Source organism: Bufo gargarizans, unplaced genomic scaffold (assembly GCF_014858855.1).
Source record: "Bufo gargarizans isolate SCDJY-AF-19 unplaced genomic scaffold, ASM1485885v1 original_scaffold_1150_pilon, whole genome shotgun sequence".
Classification (NCBI taxonomy): Eukaryota; Metazoa; Chordata; class Amphibia; order Anura; family Bufonidae; genus Bufo; species Bufo gargarizans.
In genome coordinates, this window is record NW_025334254.1 from 371,267 (window position 1) to 394,608 (window position 23,342).

Below are 23,342 nucleotides of genomic sequence, written 5' to 3' on the forward strand. Positions count from 1 at the left end.
TATGGATAGGACTGCTCTGTATGGATAGGACTACTCTGTATGGATAGGACTGCTCTGTATGGATAGGACTGCTCTGTATGGATTGGACTACTCTGTATGGATAGGACTGCTCTGTATTGATAGGAATGCTCTGTATGGATAGGACTGCTCTGTATGGATAGGAGTACTCTGTGTGGATAGGAGTACTCTGTATGGAGAGGACTGCTCTGTATGTATAGGACTGCTCTGTATATATAGGACTGCTCTTTATGGATAGGACTGCTCTGCATGGATAGGACTTCTCTGTATTGATAGGACTACTCTGTATGGATAGGACTACCCTGTATGGATAGGACTACCCGGTATGGATAGAAGTATTCTGTATGGTTAGGACTACTCTGTATGGATAGGACTTCTCTGTATTGATAGGACTGCTCTGTATGGATAGGACTGCTCTGTATGGATAGGACTGCTCTGTATGGTTAGGACTACTCTGTATGGATAGGACTACTCTGTATGTATAGGACTGCTCTGTATGTATAGGACTGCTATGTATGGATAGGACTACTCTGTATGGATAGGAGTACCCTGTATGGATAGGACTTCTCTGTATGGATAGGACTACTCTGTATGGATAGGACTGCTCTGTATGGATAGGACTACTCTGTATGTATTGGACTGCTCTGTATGGTAGGACTACTCTGTATGGATAGGACTACTCTGTATGGATAGGACTACCCTGTATGGATAGAAGTACTCTGTATGGATAGGACTGCCCTGTATGGATAGGACTTCTCTGTATTGATAGGACTACTCTGTATGGATAGGACTGCTCTGTATGGATAGGTCTGCTCTGTATGGATAGGACTGCTCTGTAAGGATAGAAGTATTCTGTATGGTTAGGACTGCTCTGTATGGATAGGACTGCTCTGTATGGATAGGACTACTCTGTATGGATAGGACTGCTCTGTATGGATAGGACTGTTCTGTATGGATAGGATTTCTCTGTATTGATAGGACTACTCTGTATGGTTAAGACTACTCTGTATGGATAGGACTGCTCTGTATGTATAGGACTGCTCTGTATGGATAGGACTGCTCTGTATGGATAGGACTGCTCTGTATGGTTAGGACTATTCTGTATGGATAGGACTACTCTGTATGTATAGGACTGCTCTGTATGGATAGGACTACTCTGTATGGATAGGACTACTCTGTATGGATAGAAGTACTCTGTATGGTTAGGACTACTCTGTATGGATAGGACTACTCTGTATGGATAGGACTTCTCTGTATTGATAGGAGTACTCTGTATGGATAGGAGTACTCTGTATGGATAGGACTACTCTGTATGGATAGGACTGCTCTGTATGGATAGGACTGCTCTGTATGGATAGGACTGCTCTGTATGGATAGGACTGCTCTGTATGGATAGGACTACTCTGTATGGATAGGACTACTCTGTATGGATAGGAGTACTCTGTATGGATAGGACTACTCTGTATGGATAGGACTGCTCTGTATGTATAGGACTGCTATGTATGGATAGGACTACTCTGTATGGATAGGAGTACCCTGTATGGATAGGACTTCTCTGTATGGATAGGACTGCTCTGTATGTATAGGACTGCTCTGTATGGTAGGACTACTCTGTATGGATAGGACTGCTCTGTATGGATAGGACTGCTCTGTATGGATAAGACTACCCTGTATGGATAGAAGTACTCTGTATGGATAGGACTGCTCTGTATGGATAGGACTGCCCTGTATGGATAGGACTTCTCTGTATTGATAGGACTACTCTGTATGGATAGGACTGCTCTGTATGGATAGGACTGCTCTGTATGGATAGGACTACTCTGTATGGATAGGACTGCTCTGTATGTATAGGACTGCTCTGTATGGATAGGACTACTCTGTATGGATAGGGGTACCCTGTATGGATAGGACTGCTCTGTATGGATAGGACTACTCTGTATGGATAGGAGTACCCTGTATGGATAGGACTACTCTGTATGGATAGGACTGCTCTGTATGTATAGGACTGCTCTGTATGGATAGGACTACTCTGTATGGATAGGAGTACTCTGTATGGATAGGACTATTCTGTATGGATAGGACTGCTCTGTATGTATAGGACTACTCTGTATGGATAGGACTGCTCTGTATGGATAGGACCGCTCTGTATGGATAGGACTACCCTGTATGGATAGAAGTACTCTGTATAGATAGGACTGCTCTGTATGGATAGGACTGCCCTGTATGGATAGGACTTCTCTGTATTGATAGGACTACTCTGTATGGATAGGACTACTCTGTGTGGATATGACTGCTCTGTATGGATAGGACTACTCTGTATGGATAGGACTGCTCTGTATGGATAGGACTACCCTTTTTGGATAGAAGTATTCTGTATGGATAGGAGTACTCTGTATGGATAGGGAGTACTCTGTATGGATAGGACTGCCCTGTATGGATAGGGAGTACTCTGTATGGATAGGACTTCTCTGTATTGATAGGACTACTCTGTATGGATAGGACTACTCTGTATGGATAGGACTACTCTGTATGGATAGGACTGCTCTGTATGGATAGGACTGCTCTGTATGGATAGAAGTATTCTGTATGGATAGGACTACTCTGTATGGATAGGAGTACTCTGTATGGATAGAACTTCTCTGTATTGATAGGACTACTCTGTATGGATAGGACTGCTCTGTATGTATAGGACTGTTCTGTATGGATAGGACTACTCTGTATGGATAGAACTGCTCTGTATGGATAGGACTGCTCTGTATGGATAGGACTACTCTGTATAGATAGGACTACTCTGTATTGATAGGACTGCTCTGTATGGATAGGACTGCTCTCTATGGTTAGGACTGCTCTGTATGGATAGGACTTCTCTGTATTGATAGGACTACTCTGTATGGATAGGACTACTCTGTATGGATAGGACTACCCTGTATGGATAGAAGTATTCTGTATGGTTAGGACTACTCTGTATGGATAGGACTACCCTGTATGGATAGGACTTCTCTGTATTGATAGGACTGCTCTGTATGGATAGGACTGCTCTGTATGGATAGGACTACTCTGTATGGATAGGACTACTCTGTATGTATAGGACTGCTATGTATGGATAGGACTACTCTGTATGGATAGGAGTACCCTGTATGGATAGGACTTCTCTGTATGGATAGGACTGCTCTGTATGTATTGGACTGCTCTGTATGGTAGGACTACTCTGTATGGATAGGACTACCCTGTATGGATAGAAGTACTCTGTATGGATAGGACTGCCCTGTATGGATAGGACTTCTCTGTATTGATAGGACTACTCTGTATGGATAGGACTGCTCTGTATGGTTCGGACTACTCTGTATGGATAGGACTGCTCTGTATGGTTAGGACTACTCTGTATGGATAGTACTGCTCTGCATGGATAGGACTGTTCTGTATGGATAGGATTTCTCTGTATTGATAGGACTACTCTGTATGGATAGGACTTCTCTGTATTGATAGGACTGCTCTGTATGGATAGGACTACTCTGTATGGATAGGACTACTCTGTATGGATAGGACTTCTCTGTATTGATAGGACTGCTCTGTGTGGATAGGACTACTCTGTATGGATAGGACTACTCTGTATGGATAGGACCGCTCTGTATGGATAGGACTACCCTGTATGGATAGAAGTACTCTGTATAGATAGGACTGCTCTGTATGGATAGGACTGCCCTGTATGGATAGGACTTCTCTGTATTGATAGGACTACTCTGTATGGATAGGACTGCTCTGTATGGATAGGACTGTTCTGTATGGATAGGATTTCTCTGTATTGATAGGACTACTCTGTATGGTTAAGACTACTCTGTATGGATAGGACTGCTCTGTATGTATAGGACTGCTCTGTATGGATAGGACTGCTCTGTATGGATAGGACTGCTCTGTATGGTTAGGACTATTCTGTATGGATAGGACTACTCTGTATGTATAGGACTGCTCTGTATGGATAGGACTACTCTGTATGGATAGGACTACTCTGTATGGATAGAAGTACTCTGTATGGTTAGGACTACTCTGTATGGATAGGACTACTCTGTATGGATAGGACTTCTCTGTATTGATAGGAGTACTCTGTATGGATAGGAGTACTCTGTATGGATAGGACTGCTCTGTATGATAGGACTGCTCTGTATGGATAGGACTGCTCTGTATGGATAGGACTGCTCTGTATGGATAGGACTGCTCTGTATGGATAGGACTACTCTGTATGGATAGGACTACTCTGTATGGATAGGAGTACTCTGTATGGATAGGACTACTCTGTATGGATAGGACTGCTCTGTATGTATAGGACTGCTATGTATGGATAGGACTACTCTGTATGGATAGGAGTACCCTGTATGGATAGGACTTCTCTGTATGGATAGGACTGCTCTGTATGTATAGGACTGCTCTGTATGGTAGGACTACTCTGTATGGATAGGACTGCTCTGTATGGATAGGACTGCTCTGTATGGATAGGACTACCCTGTATGGATAGAAGTACTCTGTATGGATAGGACTGCTCTGTATGGATAGGACTGCCCTGTATGGATAGGACTTCTCTGTATTGATAGGACTACTCTGTATGGATAGGACTGCTCTGTATGGATAGGACTGCTCTGTATGGATAGGACTACTCTGTATGGATAGGACTGCTCTGTATGTATAGGACTGCTCTGTATGGATAGGACTACTCTGTATGGATAGGGGTACCCTGTATGGATAGGACTGCTCTGTATGGATAGGACTACTCTGTATGGATAGGAGTACCCTGTATGGATAGGACTACTCTGTATGGATAGGACTGCTCTGTATGTATAGGACTGCTCTGTATGGATAGGACTACTCTGTATGGATAGGAGTACTCTGTATGGATAGGACTATTCTGTATGGATAGGACTGCTCTGTATGTATAGGACTACTCTGTATGGATAGGACTGCTCTGTATGGATAGGACCGCTCTGTATGGATAGGACTACCCTGTATGGATAGAAGTACTCTGTATAGATAGGACTGCTCTGTATGGATAGGACTGCCCTGTATGGATAGGACTTCTCTGTATTGATAGGACTACTCTGTATGGATAGGACTACTCTGTGTGGATATGACTGCTCTGTATGGATAGGACTACTCTGTATGGATAGGACTGCTCTGTATGGATAGGACTACCCTTTTTGGATAGAAGTATTCTGTATGGATAGGAGTACTCTGTATGGATAGGGAGTACTCTGTATGGATAGGACTGCCCTGTATGGATAGGGAGTACTCTGTATGGATAGGACTTCTCTGTATTGATAGGACTACTCTGTATGGATAGGACTACTCTGTATGGATAGGACTACTCTGTATGGATAGGACTGCTCTGTATGGATAGGACTGCTCTGTATGGATAGAAGTATTCTGTATGGATAGGACTACTCTGTATGGATAGGAGTACTCTGTATGGATAGAACTTCTCTGTATTGATAGGACTACTCTGTATGGATAGGACTGCTCTGTATGTATAGGACTGTTCTGTATGGATAGGACTACTCTGTATGGATAGAACTGCTCTGTATGGATAGGACTGCTCTGTATGGATAGGACTACTCTGTATAGATAGGACTACTCTGTATTGATAGGACTGCTCTGTATGGATAGGACTGCTCTCTATGGTTAGGACTGCTCTGTATGGATAGGACTTCTCTGTATTGATAGGACTACTCTGTATGGATAGGACTACTCTGTATGGATAGGACTACCCTGTATGGATAGAAGTATTCTGTATGGTTAGGACTACTCTGTATGGATAGGACTACCCTGTATGGATAGGACTTCTCTGTATTGATAGGACTGCTCTGTATGGATAGGACTGCTCTGTATGGATAGGACTACTCTGTATGGATAGGACTACTCTGTATGTATAGGACTGCTATGTATGGATAGGACTACTCTGTATGGATAGGAGTACCCTGTATGGATAGGACTTCTCTGTATGGATAGGACTGCTCTGTATGTATTGGACTGCTCTGTATGGTAGGACTACTCTGTATGGATAGGACTACCCTGTATGGATAGAAGTACTCTGTATGGATAGGACTGCCCTGTATGGATAGGACTTCTCTGTATTGATAGGACTACTCTGTATGGATAGGACTGCTCTGTATGGTTCGGACTACTCTGTATGGATAGGACTGCTCTGTATGGTTAGGACTACTCTGTATGGATAGTACTGCTCTGCATGGATAGGACTGTTCTGTATGGATAGGATTTCTCTGTATTGATAGGACTACTCTGTATGGATAGGACTTCTCTGTATTGATAGGACTGCTCTGTATGGATAGGACTACTCTGTATGGATAGGACTACTCTGTATGGATAGGACTTCTCTGTATTGATAGGACTGCTCTGTGTGGATAGGACTACTCTGTATGGATAGGACTACTCTGTATGGATAGGACCGCTCTGTATGGATAGGACTACCCTGTATGGATAGAAGTACTCTGTATAGATAGGACTGCTCTGTATGGATAGGACTGCCCTGTATGGATAGGACTTCTCTGTATTGATAGGACTACTCTGTATGGATAGGACTACTCTGTGTGGATATGACTGCTCTGTATGGATAGGACTACTCTGTATGGATAGGACTGCTCTGTATGGATAGGACTACTCTGTGTGGATATGACTGCTCTGTATGGATAGGACTACTCTGTATGGATAGGAGTACTCTGTATGGATAGGACTACTCTGTATGGATAGGAGTACTCTGTATGGATAGGACTACTCTGTATGGATAGGACTGCTCTGTATGTATAGGACTGCTATGTATGGATAGGACTACTCTGTATGGATAGGAGTACCCTGTATGGATAGGACTTCTCTGTATGGATAGGACTGCTCTGTATGTATAGGACTGCTCTGTATGGTAGGACTACTCTGTATGGATAGGACTGCTCTGTATGGATAGGACTGCTCTGTATGGTTAGGACTACCCTGTATGGATAGAAGTACTCTGTATGGATAGGACTGCTCTGTATGGATAGGACTGCCCTGTATGGATAGGACTTCTCTGTATTGATAGGACTACTCTGTATGGATAGGACTGCTCTGTATGGATAGGACTGCTCTGTATGGATAGGACTACTCTGTATGTATAGGACTGCTCTGTATGTATAGGACTGCTCTGTATGGATAGGACTACTCTGTATGGATAGGGGTACCCTGTATGGATAGGACTGCTCTGTATGGATAGGACTACTCTGTATGGATAGGAGTACCCTGTATGGATAGGACTACTCTGTATGGATAGGACTGCTCTGTATGTATAGGACTGCTCTGTATGGATAGGACTACTCTGTATGGATAGGAGTACTCTGTATGGATAGGACTATTCTGTATGGATAGGACTGCTCTGTATGTATAGGACTACTCTGTATGGATAGGACTGCTCTGTATGGATAGGACCGCTCTGTATCATACAGAGCGGTCCTATCCATACAGAGCAGTCCTATCTATACAGAGTACTTCTATCCATACAGGGTAGTCCTATCCATACAGACTGTATGGATAGGACTACCCTGTATGGATAGAAGTACTCTGTATAGATAGGACTGCTCTGTATGGATAGGACTGCCCTGTATGGATAGGACTTCTCTGTATTGATAGGACTACTCTGTATGGATAGGACTACTCTGTGTGGATATGACTGCTCTGTATGGATAGGACTACTCTGTATGGATAGGACTGCTCTGTATGGATAGGACTGCTCTGTATGGATAGGACTACTCTGTGTGGATATGACTGCTCTGTATGGATAGGACTACTCTGTATGGATAGGACTGCTCTGTATGGATAGGACTACCCTTTTTGGATAGAAGTATTCTGTATGGATAGGAGTACTTTGTATGGATAGGGAGTACTCTGTATGGATAGGACTGCCCTGTATGGATAGGGAGTACTCTGTATGGATAGGACTTCTCTGTATTGATAGGACTACTCTGTATGGATAGGACTACTCTGTATGGATAGGACTACTCTGTATGGATAGGACTGCTCTGTATGGATAGGACTGCTCTGTATGGATAGAAGTATTCTGTATGGATAGGACTACTCTGTATGGATAGGACTCTGTATGGATAGGACTACTCTGTATGGATAGAACTTCTCTGTATTGATAGGACTACTCTGTATGGATAGGACTGCTCTGTATGTATAGGACTGTTCTGTATGGATAGGACTGCTCTGTATGGATAGGAGTACTCTGTATGGATAGGGAGTACTCTGTATGGATAGAACTGCTCTGTATGGATAGGACTACTCTGTATAGATAGGACTACTCTGTATTGATAGGACTGCTCTGTATGGATAGGACTGCTCTCTATGGTTAGGACTGCTCTCTATGGTTAGGACTACTCTGTATGGATAGGACTACTCTGTTTGGATAGGACTACCCTGTATGGATAGAAGTATTCTGTATGGTTAGGACTACTCTGTATGGATAGGACTACCCTGTATGGATAGGACTTCTCTGTATTGATAGGACTGCTCTGTATGGATAGGACTGCTCTGTATGGATAGGAGTACCCAGTATGGATAGGACTTCTCTGTATGGATAGGACTGCTCTGTATGTATTGGACTGCTCTGTATGGTAGGACTACTCTGTATGGATAGGACTGCTCTGTATGGATAGGACTGCACTGTATGGATAGGACTACTCTGTATGGATAGGACTGCTCTCTATGGTTAGGACTGCTCTGTATGGATAGGACTGCTCTGTATGTATAGGACTGCTCTGTATGGATAGGACTACTCTGTATGGATAGGACTGCTCTGTATGTATAGGACTGTTCTGTATGGATAGGACTACTCTGTATGGATAGGACTGCTCTGTATGGATAGGACTGCTCTGTATGGATAGGACTACCCTGTATGGATAGAAGTATTCTGTATGGATAGGAGTACTCTGTATGGATAGGGAGTACTCTGTATGGATAGGACTGCCCTGTATGGATAGGGAGTACTCTGTATGGATAGGACTTCTCTGTATTGATAGGACTACTCTATATGGATAGGACTGCTCTGTATGGATAGGACTACTCTGTATGGATAGGACTGCTCTGTATGGATAGGACTGCTCTGTATGGATAGGAGTGCTCTGTATGGCTAGGACTGCTCTGTATGGATAGGAGTGCTCTGTATGGCTAGGACTGCTCTGTATGGATAGGACTACCCTGTATGGATAGGACTGCTCTGTATGGATAGAACTTCTCTTTATTGATAGGACTACTCTGTATGGATAGGACTGCTCTGTATGTATAGGACTGTTCTGTATGGATAGGACTACTCTGTATGGATAGGGCTACTCTGTATGGATAGGACTGCTCTGTATGGATAGGACTGCACTGTATGGATAGGACTACTCTGTATGGATAGGACTGCTCTCTATGGTTAGGACTGCTCTGTATGGATAGGACTGCTCTGTATGTATAGGACTGCTCTGTATGGATAGGACTACTCTGTATGGATAGGACTGCTCTGTATATATAGGACTACTCTGTATGGATAGGAGTACCCTGTATGGATAGGACTGCTCTGTATGGATAGGACTGCTCTGTATGGATAGGACTACCCTGTATGGATAGAAGTATTCTGTATGGATAGGAGTACTCTGTATGGATAGGGAGTACTCTGTATGGATAGGACTGCCCTGTATGGATAGGGAGTACTCTGTATGGATAGGACTTCTCTGTATTGATAGGACTACTCTATATGGATAGGACTGCTCTGTATGGATAGGACTACTCTGTATGGATAGGACTGCTCTGTATGGATAGGACTGCTCTGTATGGATAGGAGTGCTCTGTATGGCTAGGACTGCTCTGTATGGATAGGACTACCCTGTATGGATAGGACTGCTCTGTATGGATAGAACTTCTCTTTATTGATAGGACTACTCTGTGTGGATAGGACTGCTCTGTATGTATAGGACTGTTCTGTATGGATAGGACTACTCTGTATGGATAGGGCTACTCTGTATGGATAGGACTGCTCTGTATGGATAGGACTGCTCTGTATGGATAGGACTGCTCTCTATGGATAGGACTGCTCTGTATAGATAGGACTGCTCTGTATAGATAGGACTGCTCTGTATGGATAGGACTGCACTGTATGGATAGGACTACTCTGTATGGATAGGACTGCTCTCTATGGTTAGGACTGCTCTGTATGGATAGGACTGCTCTCTATGGATAGGACTGCTCTCTATGGTTAGGACTACTCTGTATGTCTAGGACTGCTCTGTATGGATAGGAGTGCTCTGTATGGATAGGACTGCTCTGTATGTATAGGACTGTTCTGTATGGATAGGACTACTCTGTATGGATAGGGCTACTCTGTATGGATAGGACTGCTCTGTATGGATAGGACTGCACTGTATGGATAGGACTACTCTGTATGGATAGGACTGCTCTCTATGGTTAGGACTGCTCTGTATGGATAGGACTGCTCTCTATGGATAGGACTGCTCTCTATGGTTAGGACTACTAGTTTATGAAACTGCTGTTTTCGGCTAGGACTGCTCTGAGTGGACAGAACTGCTGATACCACTGTTGTGTGTATATAGGACTACTCTTTGAGGATACAACTGTTGTGTGTGGATAGGACTGCTCTTTTCGGAGGGACTCTTTTTGTCTGATCGGACTCTTTGAGGATAGGACTGTTGTGTGCGGATTAGACTGCTGTTTTCAGATAAGACTGCTCGGGCAGGACAGTATATAGTAGTTTAGTGGTACTCTGAGATGGCAGACAGAGATCTAGAAATCATTGATCTGTACAATGCTCTGCAGGGCCGTACACACTCTCCTGGACATCACGATGGATGCCAGTGGGTTGTGCGGAGAGGAGCTGTACCTGGGTGTAGTGTCCACACATCTGTCCTTCCTGACAGGTTTCAGTGGTGAAGTTGTAGTAGTCGCGCTCTCGGTGCCAGTCAGCCAGACCCAGCTCCACATCCAGACTGGATCCGGACATTATGAAGAGGTTCTCTCCTCGGAACCCGCGCTCCTCGTTATGATCCCAGATACATTTTGCAGCATAAGACTTTGCCAGGTCTTCGAGCGTCTGGTCCCATCGCTGGAAATGTACAAAAAACAACTATAACTACAGTACTGACCACCATTAAAGGGTTCCTCAACATTCATCAATCACACCAGTCACCGGTCCACGTGTCTCCATGTAAAGGAGCTCAAGTAGGGATATACAACGGCTGGAGTTCACATCACGATGAGGTTATTGGTCATTTACTCAGGGCCTCTCCCTTAAACCTCTAGATTTTTCCCCAACCCCAGCCTTCCAATACGCACACAGTCACTGTTCGGATTAGATCGGCCACAGCAGCCGTTTTATTAATAAAGTAAATACATAACAGAAATAAAATAACATTAACCCTGACGAGGGAGATCGTAGAAGCCCCAAAATGTTACATCCATAAAAATCCATCATGGCACTTCCATCCTGCCAACTGATAGACGCCTCTCCGAACCAACCAAGTGCCTCAACTGTGAGAGTCCAGCCCCACCATTGAGGCCCTCCCATTTCCCAATATCGTCCTATACCACCAGCTTCTAGGATCTCCCACCGTCTCGACTGCCACTCAACATGAAAAATTCAAGACCTTATCCAGAACCACGCCACCACCACTTGATATAACCCACGTTGGTGTTCCAGTATCCCTACAAATATTTCAACCCCTCCACACCGATCACTGGACTGGAGATGTGATGTGTACACCGGTCACTGGACTATAGATGTGATGTATACACAAGTCATTGGACTGTAGATGTGATGTGTACACCAGTCACTGGACTGTAGATGTGATGTGTACACCAGTCACTGGACTGTAGATGTGATGTATACACAAGTCATTGGACTGTAGATGTGATGTGTACACCAGTCACTGGACTGTAGATGTAATGTGTACACCGGTCACTGTACTGTAGATGTGATGTGTACACAATTCATTGGACTGTAGATGTGATGTGTACATCGGTTACTGGACTGTAGATGTGATGTGTACACCAGTCACTGGACTGTAGATGTAATGTGTACACCAGTCACTGGACTGTAGATGTAATGTGTACACCAGTCACTGGACTGTAGATGTGATGTGTACACCAGTCACTGGACTGTAGATGTGATGTGTACATCGGTTACTGGACTGTAGATGTGATGTGTACACCGGTCACTGGACTGTAGATGTAATGTGTACACCAGTCACTGGACTGTAGATGTGATGTGTACACAATTCATTGGACTGTAGATGTGATGTGTACATCGGTTACTGGACTGTAGATGTGATGTGTACACCAGTCACTGGACTGTAGATGTAATGTGTACACCAGTCACTGGACTGTAGATGTGATGTGTACATCGATTACTGGACTGTAGATGTGATGTGTACACAAGTCATTGGACTGTAGATGTGATGTGTACACCGATCACTGGACTGTAGATGTGATGTGTACACCAGTCACTGGACTGTAGATGTGATGTGTACACCAGTCACTGGACTGTAGATGTGATGTGTACATCGGTCACTGGACTGTAGATGTGATGTGTACACAAGTCATTGGACTGTAGATGTGATGTGTACACCGATCACTGGACTGTAAATGTGATGTGTACACAATTCATTGGACTGTAGATGTGATGTATACACAAGTCATTGGTCTGTAAATGTGATGTATACACCGATCACTGGACTGGAGATGTGATGTATACACCGATCACTGGACTGTAGATGTGATGTGTACACCAGTCACTGGACTGTAGATGTGATGTGTACATCGGTCACTGGACTGTAGATGTGATGTGTACACAAGTCATTGGACTGTAGATGTGATGTGTACACCGATCACTGGACTGTAAATGTGATGTGTACACAAGTCATTGGACTGTAGATGTGATGTATACACAAGTCATTGGTCTGTAAATGTGATGTATACACCGATCACTGGACTGGAGATGTGATGTATACACCGATCACTGGACTGTAGATGTGATGTGTACACCAGTCACTGGACTGTAGATGTGATGTGTACATCGGTCACTGGACTGTAGATGTGATGTGTACACAAGTCATTGGACTGTAGATGTGATGTGTACACAAGTCATTGGACTGTAAATGTGATGTATACACCGATCACTGGACTGGAGATGTGATGTATACACCGATCACTGGACTGTAGATGTGATGTGTACACCAGTCACTGGACTGTAGATGTGATGTGTACACCAGTCACTGGACTGTAGATGTGATGTGTACACAAGTCATTGGACTGTAGATGTGATGTGTACACCGATCACTGGACTGTAAATGTGATGTATACACCAGACACTGGGCTGTAGATGTGATGTGTACACCGGTCACTGGACTGTAGATGTACGGACTGTAGATGTGATGTGTACACCGGTCACTGGACTGAAGATGTGATGTGTACACTGGTCACTGGACTGTAGATGTATGGACTGTAGATGTGATGTGTACACCGGTCAACGGACTGTAGATGTGATGTGTACACCGATCACTGGACTGTAGATGAGTTGAGTACACCGGTCACTGGACTGTAGATGAGTTGTGTACACCGGTCACTGGACTGTAGATGTGATGTGTACACTGGTCACTGGACTGTAGATGTGATGTATACACCAGACACTGGGCTGTAGATGTGATGTGTACATCAGTCACTGGACTGTAGATGTGATGTGTACACCAGTCACTGGACTGTAGATGTGATGTGTACACCGGTCACTGGACTGGAGATGTGATGTGTACACCGGTCACTGTACTGTAGATGTGATGTATACACAAGTCACTGGACTGTAGATGTGATGTGTACATCGGTTACTGGACTGTAGATGTGATGTATACACCAGTCACTGGACTGTAAATGTGATGTGTACATCGGTCGCTGGACTGTAGATGTGATGTGTACATCGGTTACTGGACTGTAGATGTGATGTGTACACCAGTCACTGGACTGTAAATGTGATGTGTACATCGGTCGCTGGACTGTAGATGTGATGTATACACAAGTCATTGGACTGTAGATGTGATGTGTACACCGGTCACTGGACTGTAGATTTGATGTGTACACCGGTCACTGGACTGTAGATGTGATGTGTACATCGGTCACTGGACTGTAGATGTGATGTGTACACAAGTCATTGGACTGTAGATGTGATGTGTACACAAGTCATTGGACTGTAAATGTGATGTATACACCGATCACTGGACTGGAGATGTGATGTATACACCGATCACTGGACTGTAGATGTGATGTGTACACCAGTCACTGGACTGTAGATGTGATGTGTACACCAGTCACTGGACTGTAGATGTGATGTGTACACAAGTCATTGGACTGTAGATATGATGTGTACACCGATCACTGGACTGTAAATGTGATGTATACACCAGACACTGGGCTGTAGATGTGATGTGTACACCGGTCACTGGACTGTAGATGTACGGACTGTAGATGTGATGTGTACACCGGTCACTGGACTGAAGATGTGATGTGTACACTGGTCACTGGACTGTAGATGTATGGACTGTAGATGTGATGTGTACACCGGTCAACGGACTGTAGATGTGATGTGTACACCGATCACTGGACTGTAGATGAGTTGAGTACACCGGTCACTGGACTGTAGATGAGTTGTGTACACCGGTCACTGGACTGTAGATGTGATGTGTACACTGGTCACTGGACTGTAGATGTGATGTATACACCAGACACTGGGCTGTAGATGTGATGTGTACATCAGTCACTGGACTGTAGATGTGATGTGTACACCAGTCACTGGACTGTAGATGTGATGTGTACACCGGTCACTGGACTGGAGATGTGATGTGTACACCGGTCACTGTACTGTAGATGTGATGTATACACAAGTCACTGGACTGTAGATGTGATGTGTACATCGGTTACTGGACTGTAGATGTGATGTATACACCAGTCACTGGACTGTAAATGTGATGTGTACATCGGTCGCTGGACTGTAGATGTGATGTGTACATCGGTTACTGGACTGTAGATGTGATGTGTACACCAGTCACTGGACTGTAAATGTGATGTGTACATCGGTCGCTGGACTGTAGATGTGATGTATACACAAGTCATTGGACTGTAGATGTGATGTGTACACCGGTCACTGGACTGTAGATTTGATGTGTACACCGGTCACTGGACTGTAGATGTGATGTGTATATCGATTACTGGACTGTAGATGTGATGTGTACACTGGTCACTGGACTGTAGATGTGATGTGTACACCGGTCACTGGACTGGAGATGTGATGTGTACACCGGTCACTGTACTGTAGATGTGATGTGTACACCGGTCACTGGACTGTAGATGTAATGTGTACACCGGTCACTGGACTGTAGATGTGATGTGTACACTGGTCACTGGACTGTAGATGTGATGTGTACACCGGTCACTGGACTGTAGATGTGATGTGTACACCGGTCACTGGACTGTAGATGTGATGTGTACACCGGTCACTGGACTGTAGATGTGATGTGTACACCGGTCACTGGACTGTAGATGTGATGTATACACCGGTCACTGGACTGTAGATGTGATGTGTACACCGGTCACTGGACTGTAGATGTGATGTATACACCGGTCACTGGACAGTAGATGTGATGTGTACACCGGTCACTGGACTGTAGATGTGATGTGTACACTGGTCCCTGGACTGTAGATGTGATGTATACACCGGTCACTGGACTGTAGATGTGATGTGTACACCGGTCACTGGACTGTAGATGTGATGTGTACACTGGTCACTGGACTGGAGATGTGATGTGTACACCGGTCACTGGACTGTAGATGTGATGTGTACACCGGTCACTGGACTGTAGATGTGATGTGTACACTGGTCACTGGACTGTAGATGTGATGTGTACACCGGTCACTGGACTGTAGATGTGATGTATACACCGGTCACTAGACTGTAGATGTGATGTGTACACCGGTCACTGGACTGTAGATGTGATGTGTACACCGGTCACTGGACTGTAGATGTGATGTGTACACTGGTCACTGGACTGTAGATGTGATGTGTACACCGGTCACTGGACTGTAGATGTGATGTATACACCGGTCACTGGACTGTAGATGTGATGTGTACACCGGTCACTGGACTGTAGATGTGATGTGTACACCGGTCACTGGACTGTAGATGTGATGTGTACACTGGTCACTGGACTGTAGATGTGATGTGTACACCGGTCACTGGACTGTAGATGTGATGTGTACACCGGTCACTGGACTGTAGATGTGATGTATACACCGGTCACTGGACTGTTGATGTGATGTATACACCGGTCACTGGACTGTAGATGTGATGTGTACACCGGTCAGTGGACTGTAGATGTGATGTATACACCGGTCACTGGACTGTAGATGTGATGTATACACCAGTCACTGGACTGTAGATGTGATGTATACACCGATCACTGGACTGTAGATGTAATGTGTACACTGGTCACTGGACTGTAGATGTGATGTGTACACCGGTCACTGGACTGTAGATGTGATGTATACACCGGTCACTGGACTGTAGATGTGATGTGTACACAAGTCACTAGACTGTAGATGTGATGTGTACACTGGTCACTGGACTGTAGATGTGATGTATACACCGATCACTGGACTGTAGATGTGATGTGTACACTGGTCACTGGACTGTAGATGTGATGTATACACCGGTCACTGGACTGTAGATGTGATGTGTACACCAGTCACTGGACTGTAGATGTTATGTATACACCAGCAGTGATGGCCAGTTTGCAGTGTTCGCCAGCGAGCACATGCGGGCTGCCATCTTTAGTAAGGTAGACTCACCCATCCGGCGATGCACAGGTAATTCCTTACCTGTGCCTGTGCCGGTCTGAAATCAAATGCATTCACTGGGAGCAGGCAGTTCCGAGAACAGTCGCCGGGGGCCTTCATCGGGCTGTTCTCGGAACTGCCTGCTCCCAGTGACTGCATTTGATTACCTGTGCATCGCCGGACAGGTGAGTCTACCTTACTAAAGATGGTAGCCCGCATGTGTTCACTGGCGAACACTGCAAACTGACCATAACTGCTGGTGTATACATCACATCTACAGTCCAGTGGCCGGTGTATACATCACATCTACAGTCCATACATCACATCTACAGTCCATACATCACATCTACAGTCCAGAGACCGGTGTACACATCACATCTACAGTCCAGAGACCGGTGTACACATCACATCTACAGTCCATACATCACATCTACAGTCTAGTGACCGATGTACACATCACATCTAAAGTCCAGTGACTGGTGTACACATCATATCTACAGTCCAGTGACCAGTGTACACATCACATCTACAGTCTAGTGACCGGTGTATACATCACATCTACAGTCCATACATCACATCTACAGTCCAGTGACCGGTGTACACATCACATCTACAGTCCAGTGACCGGTGTACACATCACATCTACAGTCTAGTGACCGGTGTATACATCACATCTACAGTCCATACATCACATCTACAGTCTAGTGACCGATGTACACATCACATCTACAGTCCAGTGACCGGTGTATACATCACATCTACAGTCCATACATCACATCTACAGTCCAGTGACCGGTGTACACATCACATCTACAGTCTAGTGACCGGTGTATACATCACATCTACAGTCCATACATCACATCTACAGTCTAGTGACCGATGTACACATCACATCTACAGTCCAGTGACCGATGTACACATCACATCTACAGTCCATACATCACATCTACAGTCTAGTGACCGGTGTACATATCACATCTACAATCCATGCATCACATCTACAGTCCATACATTACATCTACAGTCCAGTGACTGGTGTACACATCACATCTACAGTCCAGTAACCGGTGTACACATCACATCTATAGTCCAGTGTCTGGTGTACACATCACATCTACAGTCCAGTGACCGGTGTACATATCACATCTACAGTCCATACATCACATCTACAGTCCATACATTACATCTACAGTCCATACATTACATCTACAGTCCAGTGACTGGTGTACACATCACATCTACAGTCCAGTAACCGGTGTACACATCACATCTATAGTCCAGTGTCTGGTGTACACATCACATCTACAGTCCAGTGACCGGTGTACATATCACATCTACAATCCATACATCACATCTACAGTCCATACATTACATCTACAGTCCATACATTACATCTACAGTCCAGTGACCGGTGTACACATCACATCTACAGTCCAGTAACCGGTGTACACATCACATCTACAGTCCAGTGACCGGTGTACACATCACATCTACAGTCCAGTGATCGGTGTACACATCACATCTACAGTCCAATGACCGGTGTACATATCACATCTACAATCCATACATCACATCTACAGTCCATTGACAGGTGTACACATCACATCTACAGTCCATTGACAGGTGTACATATCACATCTACAGTCCAGTGACCGGTGTACATATCACATCTACAATCCATACATCACATCTACAGTCCATTGACAGGTGTACACATCACATCTACAGTCCATACATCACATCTGCAGTCCAGTGACCAGTGTACACATCACATCTACAGTCTGGTGACCGGTGTACACATCACATCTACAGTCCATACATTACATCTACAGTCCAGTGATCGGTGTACACATCACATCTACAGTCCAGTGATCGGTGTACACATCACATCTACAGTCCAGTGACCGGTGTACACATCACATCTATAGTCCAGTGTCTGGTGTACACATCACATCTACAGTCCAGTGACCGGTGTACATATCACATCTACAATCCATACATCATATCTACAGTCCATACATTACATCTACAGTCCATACATTACATCTACAGTCCAGTGACCGGTGTACACATCACATCTACAGTCCAGTAACCGGTGTACACATCACATCTACAGTCCAGTGACCGGTGTACACATCACATCTACAGTCCAGTGATCGGTGTACACATCACATCTACAGTCCAGTGACCGGTGTACATATCACATCTACAATCCATACATCACATCTACAGTCCATTGACAGGTGTACACATCACATCTACAGTCCATTGACAGGTGTACATATCACATCTACAGTCCAGTGACCGGTGTACATATCACATCTACAGTCCAGTGACCGGTGTACATATCACATCTACAATCCATACATCACATCTACAGTACATTGACAGGTGTACACATCACATCTACAGTCCATACATCACATCTGCAGTCCAGTGACCAGTGTACACATCACATCTACAGTCTAGTGACCGGTGTACACATCACATCTACAGTCTAGTGACCGGTGTACACATCACATCTACAGTCCAGTAACCGATGTACACATCACATCTGCAGTCCAGTGACCAGTGTACACATCACATCTGCAGTCCAGTGACCAGTGTACACATCACATCTACAGTCTGGTGACCGGTGTACACATCACATCTACAGTCCATACATTACATCTACAGTCTGGTGACCGGTGTACACATCACATCTTCAGTCTGGTGACCGATGTACACCTCACATCTACAGTCCAGTGACTGGTGTATAAGTCACACTTCCGTTTCTTGCTGAGGTCAGTGTGGGTGACTGTTTTGACAGTTTAAAGCTCACAAGATAATGTCTAAACAATGTAAAAGTCTAAAAAGTTAAATGGAGTTTTCAAATAAAGAAGAAAAAAGCCAAGATTGATACAACTAGAGGATTCCAAGGGTCACAGAGGACATCACTGACCACCAGCAACCAAGCCATAGAATGTACCACTGACCATCAATCAGCAGGTCATAGAATGTACCACTGACCACCAGCCAGCAAATCATAGAATGTACCACTGACCAACAGCCAGCAAGCCATAGAATGTACCACTGACCACCAGCTAGTAAGTCATAGAATGTACCACTGACCACCAGCTAGTAAGTCATAGAATGTACCACTGACTACCAGCCACCAAGTCATAGAATGTAGCACTGACCACCAGCTAGCAAGTCACAGAACATACCACTGACCACAAGCCACCAAGTCATAGTATGTACCAATGACCACCAGCAACCAAATCATAAAATGTACCACTGACTACCAACCACAAAGTCATAGAATGTACCACTGACCACCAGCCACCAAGTCATAGTATGTACCTCTGACTACCAACCACAAAGTCATAGAATGTACCCCTGACCACCAGCCAGCAGGTCATAGAATTTACCACTGACCACCAACCACAAAGTCATAGAATGTACCACTGACCACCAGCTAGAAAGTCATAGAATGTACCACTGACCACCAGCCAGTAAGTCACAGAATGAGCCACTGATTACCAACCAGCAAGTCATAGAATGTACCACTGACCACCAGCTAGCAAGTCATAGAATGTACCACTGACCACCAGCCAGCAAGTCATAGAATGTACCACTGAACACCATCCAGCAAGTCATAGAATGTACCACTGACCACCAGTAACAAAGTCATAAAATGTACCACTGACCACCAGCCAGCAAGTCATAGAATGTACCACTGACCACCAGCCAACAAGTCATAGAATGTACCACTGACCACCATCCAGCAAGTCATAGAATGTACCACTGACCACCATCCAGCAAGTCATAGAATGTACCACTGACCACCATCCAGCAAGTCATAGAATGTACCACTGACCACCATCCAGCAAGTCATAGAATGTACCACTGACCACCAGCAACCAAGTCATAGAACGTACCACTGACCACCATCCAGCAAGTCATAGAATGTACCACTGACCACCAGCCACCAAGTTATAGAATGTACCACTGACCACCAGCAACCAAGTTATAGAATGTACCACTGACCACCAGCCACCAAGTTATAGAATGTACCACTGACCACCAGCCACCAAGTTATAGAATGTACCACTGACCACCAGTAACAAAGTCATAGAATGTACCACTGACCACCAGCCACCAAGTAATGGAAAGTTCTTCTGTCCACCAAGCCTGTAATGATCTCAAGCATCAGCTACTGATCTTATCGGTCTATATGACTGGACTGTGGTTCAGACACTGAAGATAAATATGACTGGACTATGGGTCAGGCCTAGAAGGTACAAATGACAATGGGTCAGATATGAAGGGGTATATGACTGGACTATGGGTCAGGCCTAGAAGGTACAAATAACTAGACAATGGGTCAGATATGAAGGTCTATATGACTGGACTATGGGTTAAACTGTGAAGATTCATATGACTGGACTTTGGGTCAGACCTAGACGATCCATATGCCTGTCCCCCTGGAAGCATTGTCACCTGTCACTCCCCATGTCATGGATGTCTGATCTGTCATTATTCCCAGACGTGTCCTCATCTTACCAGAGCCTTCATGTCAGCCGCTGGTGGTTCTGCCCTGGCGCGATAGAAGTTGTGCTTCTCCACAATGGTCTTCTTCTCTTCATCTGTCAGTGCTGTGATCAGGTGAACCAGGCAGAGCAGCATGTATTGGGGCCCTTGCATCCTGGATCCAGGGGTCCACGTTCTGCGATGTCATGTAGCATATGAGGAGGCCCAGGTAGTGTGAGGGACTGTGAGGCCTGACACTGTGTGACTATACAAAGGAGTCAGAGGCTATAAAGTTTGTGGCAGGGTGGGACGCGCGTCATCTCTCCACCCGCTGATGTATTGTGCTGGAAGCAGAAATATTGTCTTTTAGGGACCAGGGACTGGGCAGAGCCGCAGAACGAGCCGAGCCTCCAGCCAGGGATTAGCAACACGGCTGTAAAAGTTTATGTTCTCCTATAGAATGTGGAGAGCAGTCCATCGGAGGCTACACCTTAACCCTTCCTTCCCTGGTCTGGTGTTAATCACCTGCTGTTACCCTCAGGCGTTAATCCTGCCAGCCGCGGCACAGATGGAGTGTTACTAGTAATTGGCCTCTTTACTGGTGGAGCTGTCCATGTGCCAGGGTCAAGCATGATGCCAAGAGGCTGAAAACTGAAAACCATCCTCAACTCCAAAGGTGGATCCTGCTGGGGAGAGCTGGACAGACCTCCCGGTGCTGTTCCGAGGGGCGCACCTGGTGACCCCTGAGAAGGGCCCTTCACAGGGGGACACACAAGGGTGTGAACAATGTGGGCAATGGGGGACCTAGAAGTTGCAGCAAACAACTGGCAAGCACATAGTTAATTTCACAATGGTTGCTGAAAGGGAGTCGTTATGTTACTGGTGCCGAGTTCAGTCCAGGACACCAGGGCGGCCCAGCTGTATGTCCTAGGACACCTTATTTAATGCACAATGTCTAAAGCTCCCCCCATATTAGTGGCTCTGTACCCCAGGGGCCCTGTCCATCTGGTCTGGTCAGTAGACACTCGCTCAGGTGCTTCCTCCGTTATCCAGAGCGATGGTGCTGACCGCGATCTCCGCTGACGTCTCTGGTATCCGTCCGTCCGCAAAATGACGCTTTGTCTCTGGAGGAAAGAACTTCATTAGCAGAAGCAGCGACGATGATACTGCTGCCCGGTCAGTGAATGAGAAGATAATCCATCCACTCGTCTCCTCCGAAATCAGTGGACCAAACACCGAACATAGGACAGAAGGGGCTCCACCGATCACCGGGCCCCTGTGTCCCACACATATAATTCAAGGGGCAGAAGAGTATAAGCAGTGATACTTCATTGTAGTGTTTAAGAGGAGCAGTGTCATCTCCACCCACCCATAGACCCTGATGTGTCCTGTAGATGGCGCTCATCACACCAGGCTCCACACTATGTCCAGTCATGTGTCTGGTGTCCTGTAGATGGTGCTCATCCCTCCGGGCTCCACACTATGTCTGGTCATGTGTCTGGTGTCCTGTAGATGGCGCTCATCCCTCCGGGCTCCACACTATGTCTGGTCATGTGTTTGGTGTCCTGTAGATGGCTTCCTCACACTATGTCCAGTCATGTGTCTAGTGTCCTGTAGATGGCGCTCATCACACCAGGCTCCACACTATGTCTGGTCATGTGTCTGGTGTCCTGTAGATGGCTTCCTCACACTATGTCCAGTCATGTGTCTAGTGTCCTGTAGATGGCGCTCATCACACCAGGCTCCACACTATGTCCAGTCATGTGTCTGGTGTCCTGTAGATGGCTTCCTCACACTATGTCCAGTCATGTGTCTAGTGTCCTGTAGATGGCGCTCATCACACCAGGCTCCACACTATGTCTGGTCATGTGTCTGGTGTCCTGTAGATGGCTTCCTCACACTATGTCCGGTCATGT

At 45.4% G+C, this 23,342-nt stretch overlaps 1 protein-coding gene across 1 annotated transcript in view; it reads right to left on the reverse strand.

The window, feature by feature from the left end:
* The window catches only part of LOC122923010 (peptidase inhibitor 16-like), an 84,108-nt gene extending 62,434 nt beyond the window's left edge, over positions 1–21,674 (reverse strand). The window contains exons 1-2 of the mRNA XM_044273800.1: positions 21,460–21,674; positions 10,922–11,143 (exon numbers count right to left, since the gene is read on the reverse strand). Of these exons, the coding sequence (XP_044129735.1) occupies positions 10,922–11,143; positions 21,460–21,600 (363 nt within the window). The 5' untranslated portion in view covers positions 21,601–21,674. The remainder of the gene's footprint in view (positions 1–10,921; positions 11,144–21,459) is intronic.
* Positions 21,675–23,342: the final 1,668 nt, after the last annotated feature.